The 8,255-nt window shown below is 62.1% G+C and overlaps 1 protein-coding gene across 1 annotated transcript in view; it reads right to left on the bottom strand.

The window, feature by feature from the left end:
• The window catches only part of LYNX1 (Ly6/neurotoxin 1), a 24,809-nt gene that overhangs the window by 14,424 nt on the left and 2,130 nt on the right, over positions 1-8,255 (bottom strand). The window contains exons 3-4 of the mRNA XM_008583183.1: positions 1,550-1,654; positions 957-1,263 (exon numbers count right to left, since the gene is read on the bottom strand). Coding sequence (XP_008581405.1) covers positions 1,127-1,263; positions 1,550-1,654 — 242 coding nt within the window. The 3' untranslated portion in view covers positions 957-1,126. Of the gene's footprint in view, positions 1,264-1,549; positions 1,655-8,255 lie in introns of the transcript that reaches the window.

The raw sequence follows: 8,255 nt of genomic DNA, 5'->3' as shown, positions 1-8,255 counted from the left end.
ACAGAGGCTCATTTAATTCCCGTGTCACCCTTGAGGTGAATGGTTACAGCTATCTCATCCATACCTTTCATCCACCTCAGGGATGTGACTCGGTGCCTGCAGGCTGGGCACCCAGTGGGCCCGAGGAGCTGCAGGGAGAGGCCCCTGCTGGGTTGGGGGGCTTCCTAGAGAGGGGCACGCAGGCGTGGGATGGACGAGCCTCCCAGAAGTATGCACTGAGCCAAGCAAGCGCAAGGGTGGGTGGGCCAGCATGGGCAGGGCTGGCGGGGAGCTGCAAGGAGCCAGGCCCAGGCCGAGGAGGTGGCGGGGTTTTTTTTCCATGAGCAGCCGACCAAGGTGTGTGTGTGTGTGTTGGGGGGCTGGTTAGTGAAAGAGAGGAAGAGGGGCTGCCTCACCTCCAGCGCCCCACCCTGCTGCAGCCCTCTCACCCTGGTTCTCCCTCAGCCAGGAGCCCCTCCTCCCTTCCTCCACCCCTGCAGAGCCTGGAGATCCCGGCTAGGATGTTCTTCCTCCAAGGCTTCCTGGACTCCCCCTCTGGGTTGGGGTGCTCCTTATGTCCCCAGCCCCAGCTCCCCATCACAGCTGGCTCAGGAAAAGCATCTGCTTGGGGTCCCGGGCTCATCTGCAGGCCCCTGAGCCTTTCCAGGCCCTGACATCTGGTTGGAGGTGGGAAGGCTTGTTCAGTGGATCAGGGAAGGTTGGGGTGGGGGGCTGCTGGGAAACAGCCAGCGGCACAGAGGCCATCATTGAAAAGAGGTAGTGAGGGGGGTGAAGCACCCCCAAACCTGCCCCCTTCAACCCCTCTTACTGGACAGCTCATGCCAAGTGATCCGGCAACATTTTATTGGGGGGTTTGGTCAGGACTTGAGGGGGTGGCACACAGGGAGGCCTGGGCCTGAGCTGCAGTGGGTTTAGGCAGGAGTTCTTGCAGGACTCCCTGAGGAACAGCGTGCTGGACTGTGGCATGCGCACAAGGTTGGGGAGGTGAGGGCTGGCCAGGCCTGGAGGACAGGGCTGTGCCCTGGAGAGTGTGCAGGGCCCCAGAGCCAGGCCCAGGGCAGGGCATGTGCTTCTGGCAGGCCCACCGGTGAGGGCCAAGTGTGCAGCCGGGAGTGGAGGAAGGTGGTCAGTCGTGGTTGCACAGGCTGGCTTGGCAGCAGGCGATGGACACTTGGGGGCCCAAGCCCAGCATGCCGATGTTGGGGCAACCGCTGTAGCAGGACTTGGTGACCAGGGGGAGGTCCTGGAAGCTGATGAGGGCCCCTGGAGCCAGTGGGAGAGAAGCCATAGAGGTTCTCAGAGGCCCTGAGCTGCCCAGACCCCCTTCACCCACCTGAGGGTCAACCCCCTGCCCAGGTGTTGGGCTTCCCAGGGACACAGGTGGCCCCCTCAGTTGGGCCCTTCCCTGGGCTGAGGCTCATGGGTGCTCTCTCCACTCTGCTCCTGGTTTGCTGGGTGCCTGGATCAGGCTCTGCCCCCTCTGGGCCTGGATCGCCCCACCTGGGCAAGAAGGGCGTGGCCAGCCCACCCCTGCCCGTCCCCTACTCACGGGTGGCTATAGTCACACAGTGGGTGGAGCCCCTCGGGCATCTGGACTCGTGGGAGCATCCTCCGAAGCCTTTGCACTGGTGGCACCACATGGCTTCAGCTGCAGCTGCAGGCAGAGGGACTCACAGACAGGGAGGCCGTGGAGGCAACTCCCGCAGGTAGCAGTGCCACGCAATTCCCACCCAGCACCCCACTCCCACTCTCAGGGGCTCGTGCCCCAACTCTGTGATCCAGCTCTCACAGGCACTGGGCCCCCAGCCCCTTATCTTGGGGTGCCTGGCCCCTCAATACCCCCAGCATAGGATTTGGGGAGAAAGTCACCCTGTACCAAGCCTCAGCCAAGGCTGGGCAAGATCCTGACAGGCAGGGATATCTGTGCCCTAGGGCACCACCAAGAGACGATCCGTTCCTGCCTCCCATTCCCTCGCATGTGCCCATCTTCCCAAATGACTCCCTGCTCTGCACACGCTGTTCCTTCTGCCTTCCAGGCAAAACAAGCCCAGCTCAGAAGCCACCTCCTCTAAGAGGGCCTCCTGGGTTTCCGGGGAAGAGTTAATGACTCCTCCTCTGACATGCCCACCTCAAGCGGCAGTGTCCCGGGCCTCATCTGGTACCAGTGTCCCTGCGCATGTGACTGTGCTCAGGGCTGTCTCCCCACCCCCGCCAACCCAGATGTGAGGGCCTCCAGAGCAGGGCAGGGCATTCTACCCAGTCCTCAGCGCCGCGCCTCAGGGCACGTGCCACGCTGCACCTAACGAGGCTCAGGAGAGGTTTGCAGAAGGACTGAATGAATTCCAGGGGTCGGGGGAGGGGCCGGGTTCTCAAATAATTAGAATAATTCTGGCCCTTCCCAGAAGGTTTTGTGTTTTCAGCAATGAGGTAGAGGGAGGCAGGGGAAATTTTAGCTCCAGAAAGGAAATTGGCTGCTGGACGGTGAATGCTGCGGACGCTGGGACAGTGTCACAGCAGCTCCTGGCACACAGTGGCCAGGCTGAGGAGGAGGAGGGAGGAGAAAGAAAGAGGGGTGTGCTGAGGCTGCGGCCGGCTCCCCAGCCGGTCGTGGGCAGGTCGCCTCCTCTCTGGACTCAGCCGCCCACTCGGAAGCAGGCACGGAAGCTGCCTCCCCTAGCCCCGCGTGAGGCCTGGGTGGACGTGGGCTTGTGGGGCAGCCCTGAGAGAGAGGCTCACAGTACTCTGACCCTCCATCCTCCAACTGGAAGAAAGCCAGCCAGCCTGGGGCTTGTTCCTCGTGAGGCAGGTAGGACTTCAGCAGCCAGAGGAGCTCAAGGACCCCCTCATGTAGAGAAGGGTCTCTGGGTCAGAGGTGAGTCAGGGGGTGCTTAGCACCCAGGCTCCCATGCAGTGCTGGGCCCCAGGCTAAGATGGAAAGGGAGGGGTGACCGATGGGTGGCCACTTGCTCTGAGGCCACCTGACCCCTCATGCCCCAGTCTGACGGTGACAAAGGCTTTCCCCACTTTGAGCTCAGCATCCCTAAGGGTCTCTGTGGGTCTTGGGTTTTCAGGATGGAGCTCGTCTGTGCTGATGCTGTCCTTAGGGCCACTGGGTCAGCTCCTCACAGGACACAGGGTCCTGGCCGGGAGGAGCATCCCTGGGGATGGAGACTGATGGACGTGAGAGCTTCCTGAGTGCAGGGATGTACAAACGCTCTACCCTGTCTCACTTAGGGCCCCATGGCTGGGTCATCCCCAGCCAGCCTTCAGGCCAAAGGGTTTGAGGCTGGGGAGATGCACCAGCAGAGCAGATATGGGCACCGTCAGAGAACACCGCCCAACGGAGCCGGGCAGAGGAGAGGAGGAGTGGGGCAGAGGCCTCCATCCCCCGGGAGGAAGGTAGGAGGGAAGCAGGGACAGGCCAGCCGGGAGAGAGGGCTGGGAGGGTGGGCTGTGCACGTGTGAGGGGGCCACTGTGGAAGTGGAGCAGCCTGGGGGGTGGGGGTGCCTTCAAAGGGTGGGCAGTACACTGAGAAGTGCAGGGGTCGGTGTGAAGGCTGAGGAGGGGGTTTCAGGAGGAGAACTCTGAGTGGTGCTGGGAGTAGAGGGCAGGAGCTGGGGCTGGGAAGGGGACGGGAAATGGGCTCCCCCAAGGTGGGCAGTCATAGCCCAGGGCTGGGAGTAGCTGAGACAGAAGGACGGGCTGGAGCGATGGGGGAGGACATGGGAGGGCCCCAGTAGGAGGTGACCGGACCCCTGGACTCACTCAGCTCCAGGCTCAGGGTGGCAGCCAGCAGGAGCCCGACGAGAAGCCGCATGTTCTCTGGAGGTGAGGACGAGGCTCTTGGGCCACCCTGGCCGCCACCTTATACCTGCTGCCACCTGCACCCCGCCCTGGCCCTCACCTGCCGGCTCGGCGGGTCTGAGTCACGGGGCAGCCTGGTGCGGCGAGGAGCTGGGCTGTGGCCCAGGCAGTGCTGGGGTCCAGCCTGGCCCCAAAGTTCGCTGGTTGTGAGTCTTGTTTAATCCCAGGGGCCTTCTTTCCTTGTCTGTAAGGTAGGGATAATCCCAGGTCACCGGACCAAGGATCATGCAAGATGGCCTGGCACAGGGCAGACACTCAGCACACAGGCCAGCCTCCCTCGGGTGGCATGGGATGAGGGTCTGGCACAGCAGCCAACCTAGCCCTGTACCCCAAAAGTGCAGGTGGAGCTGAGGGTGGCTGGAAACCAGAGCTTGGTCACACGCCCAGCCTGGAGAGAGTCAGATAGCCAGATCTCCTCCAAAGAGGCCAGAGCTCCCCCTTCTGTGAAGTGGACCCCCAGCCCCATCCGACCCCTCCCAGGCTGGGAAAGCAGGTGAGGCGTGGGCGTGAGCTGCCCTCTCGGAGTGAGCAGCAAGGATTGTCCAAACAACCTTTACTGAGGGGCCGAGGACCTGCGGGTGTTTTCCTGGTGGTGGGGGGTGGGGTTGGCAAAAAAGGGCCCTAAGGATGAGGTAAGAGCCCAGAGGGTCACCCTGGAGAACAGGAGCCGTTGCCAGCCACACCATTCTGACGGAAGCCGGTGGGGCGCTGGGGGACCACGGAGCGGGCTGTCTGCAGGGAGTCAGCCCTACCAACCAGGGGCCCCTGTGTCTGCTCTGGATGTCCAAGTGGCTTCTGTCCACCCATCTGTCTGGTAAGCTCCTTAAGGCTGGGGAACTGGGAGGAACACAAGGGAGGGAGATCCTGAAACGGGGGCTGGCAGATTAAGACTCTCCTCCCAGAGGAAGTCAAGAAGCTGGGGTCAGGAACCAGGAAGCCAGAGGAGAGGTCCTGCACGCACCCCTGTTCCCAGCCCTCCCCGGGGCCTTGTCTGCCTCTCCCCCGTGGAACCAGGGACAATTCCCAATGAGCCCGAGGAATCCCATCTGCCCCCCTCCAAGCACCTGGGCTGTCCCCAAGGCCAGGCCAGGATTTATGGAGCCAGGAGAACCAGCCACACCAGATTGGAAAAGTGAGGCCTGAGCTCCAGCCGAGGCACTGGGGCCAGAGAGAAGGGCAGACATTTGTCCGTCATTCATTCATTCATTTGGTGAGAACTACTGACGGGACTTCTCTTAAGTGCTGGGGACACAGTGGTAGCAAGGACAGAGCTACGGCCTGAAGGTGGAATTCTGTGTTCCAGTTAGGGTCAGGGCGTAGGGTTAGCTGCTGGCAGGGGCACAACCGGGCCCCGGGAAGTTAGGTCGGAGGGAAAGGGCAGTGTGCATCCTCATGTGTGCAGGCCCTGAGCTGGGTGCTCACACCCATGACCAGCTGAGTGGGAACTATCATCCCCACCTCATCAATGAGACAACTGAGACTTGGAGCTGTGGACAGGGAGCCCCAGGTCCCCAGAGCTGCAGGACTGGGCAAAGCACACACAGGAAGGTACAGCATGTAAAGACAAGGGCCTCTCGATGTTTTTTTAACCCTTTTCAGGGTTTAAGAATTATGAATAAAATAAACATTTATTGCAACAAATCGGTCACTACACAGGGAGATAAAGAAGCAGCTGGTCTGGTCTCCCCTTCTCCACGTGCAGCTCCCGAAGATGCCAGCGGCTCATGGGCGGTTGGGGCGGTCTGCTGGTTTCCCCGTGCCCTGCAGCGTGCTCACCACCGCTGAGGCCGACCTGGTGGAGCCTCCAGGCCTGTGCCTGCAGCTCCCGCTTCTCCTGAGTCTCTTTGCCATATTCCACGGAGTGTATGTGCTAGCCCAGGGTACCACAGCACATTCAAGCAGTCACTCCCGAGACACCCAGGCTGCTTCCAGATTGCAGACTCCACAGGGAGTGGCAACAAACCGCCCTGAGCATCTGTCCCTCTTGGGGGTCCCTGTTTCTGTCTGTCCTCCCCCAGCCCCCCGTATCCCCTCCCTCGTGTCCATACACAGGGCTGGACACCCCGACTCCAGCCCGTACAGCTTTTTAAACCTCCGATCCTTATTTTTCCTTCTTGCTTTCCTGATCCTAAGCTCTTATAATCACTTAACATGCTAAAATTCTCTTAAGTTTATAAATCCACTTGCCCCCTCCCGGACTTGGGGGTGCAGAGCCTCTGAGGAACCCCAGCTGGTGAGAGAAGAGAGCACAGTGGGGCAGGGGTGGTGGGAGGGTAGGGAGACCAGTGTGCCTGGTTGCAGCCGCTTCCCCTCTCCGTGCCTCAGTTTCCTAGCCCATTAAAGGGGCGTGCTAATGGTTTCTGCCTTGCAAGGCTGCAGAGGGCGTGGGCAGGTGCTAGCCATTGCCATCACCGACGCTATCAGGACAAGCTGACCGGTTTGACCCTCACTGGTCCTGCTGCTCCAGGTCCCTGCCGCTGCAGTGCCACACACTTCCCACTAGAGGGCCAGCATTAGCCGTGCGCTCTGTCTGGGTACCTAGAACAGGCCAGCCAGGCAGAACGCTGACTGCGTGTGTGGGGTGGGGGCAGGGAGGGCAGTGCCATCAGTGCTGGGCTTGGACCGCCTCAGGGCGGGGGACAGATGGACAGAGGGGCGTGGGAGGCAGGCGTGAGAAGCTGCCTGCCAACACTGCAGTGCTCCACGCTCCCACAGTCCGGTCTGGGTGGATCCATCCTGCGGCCCCGCCCAGCTCTGGCCAGGATGCCACCTGACTCAGGACAGAGGACTTGCACAGGCAGGGTAATGACTGCTTCCCAGGCCTCGGCACTGAGTCAGGAGCCGCCTTGGGCTAGAGGGCCCACACCTGCCCTCCCTCCCAGCCAGTATCCTGAGGCCTATCTGGTCACTCTCCTGAGACTGACCCCTTGTTGGGGTCCTGCGGGAGCCCCGAGGTGACACCTGGTTTCCTCCCAGCCCCCCGCAGGGAGGGGCTCGGTGAAGGAGACACCAGCCAGGGGCCTGGCCTGCTCTCGACACACAAGCACTAGACCCACAGCCCCTGGGGGGTAAGCAGAGGGGAGTCCAGGGCCATCCGTACGGTTTACAACGCCTTCCCACCTCCTGGCCTGCTGTGAAGCCTGTCCTCCCTCCAGGATGACCTCTGGGAAGTCAAATGTCCCCCACCCCACAGGCGCCTTCCCACCCAAGCCCCTCGGCAAGAGACGCCATACTGTCTTGTCTCATGAGGAATTGGGTGAGCCTTCAGCAAAGGACACCCGCTCCCAACATCCTGTCCTCCAGATGAGGAAACAGGTCAGAAAACCACCCCAGCCCCAGGAACAGAATCCAGACCTGCATGAGGACTCCCTGCCATGTGTTGTCCCAGTCCTGGGGGGTCCTAGTCCCAGGGAAACCCCCATCCCCCAAGCTCCATGGGTCCTGGAGCAAAGATCTCAAGAAGCAAGTTCCGGCTCTGGCTCCCCTGACAAGGGCCATGCTTTGGACCAGGGGCAATCCTACCACATGGACATTTGCCACCACTCTGCCTACCTGGGCTGGGCCAACTTGAGAGGGCAACTCCGTGGACATCAGAGCTGGGGACATAGGTCAGCTGAGGAGGCCTCAGGTGCTGTTTGACAGGGCACCAGACATCCAGCCTCCCTCAAGGGGGTCAGGTGCTCCCTGGGCCAAATGAATCCGGGATGGCTGGTGTTTGGCAGATCCCTGCCTCCCAAACCTGGGAAGGAACGGGGTCCCTATAGGCCCCAAGGCCCAGCAAGGGTGCTTCAGTCCAGGCAGAGGAGCCTGCAAGACCCTTGGGCGGGCTGCAGGTGAGGACCCAAGCTGGCTCCCTGCACGCTCGCCCCGTCGGGATTCCCCCATTTCCCCACTGCACAGCCGACCCAGGGGGATGGGGGGGCGGCTGCCCTTAGGGAGTGAGCGGTGGTTTTGGTCTAGGGACTCCCCGTGCCCCCGTGCCCTGCCCCGCAGGCTGCTGGGGCTGAGGACCAGGCCTCTGTGGCTCCCCCGGCCTGCCACCTCCCTCCCCGCCCAGAATAGCTCTGGCCCTGGGCAGCGTTCAGGCCCCACCAAACATAGTGCGGTCCGCCCGCCGCCCCGTCCCCGCCAGCCTCAGGCTCCTGCACTGGCCCAGCACCGGGAGCGGAGGGGCGGGGAAGGCTGAGGGGTTTGGCTGAGCAAGAGGGAACCCATTCCTCGCTGAACCCAGAAAAGCCTTCTGGGGCTGGAGGGGCCTCAAAAGCCTGCTGAAGCCAAGCTACGCCCTCCCCTGCCAAGGGCTGCTCCAAGACCAGGCCTGGCACGTATCTCTAGGACAGCCGGCAGTGACAGAGGCCTTCCTCACATGGCCTCGATCCCACACCTGCCC

This window comes from Galeopterus variegatus, unplaced genomic scaffold (assembly GCF_000696425.1).
Source record: "Galeopterus variegatus unplaced genomic scaffold, G_variegatus-3.0.2 Scaffold2848, whole genome shotgun sequence".
Classification (NCBI taxonomy): domain Eukaryota; kingdom Metazoa; phylum Chordata; class Mammalia; order Dermoptera; family Cynocephalidae; genus Galeopterus; species Galeopterus variegatus.
The sequence above is the reverse complement of the archived record's forward strand: the minus strand, read 5'-3'. Positions and strand labels throughout refer to the sequence as shown.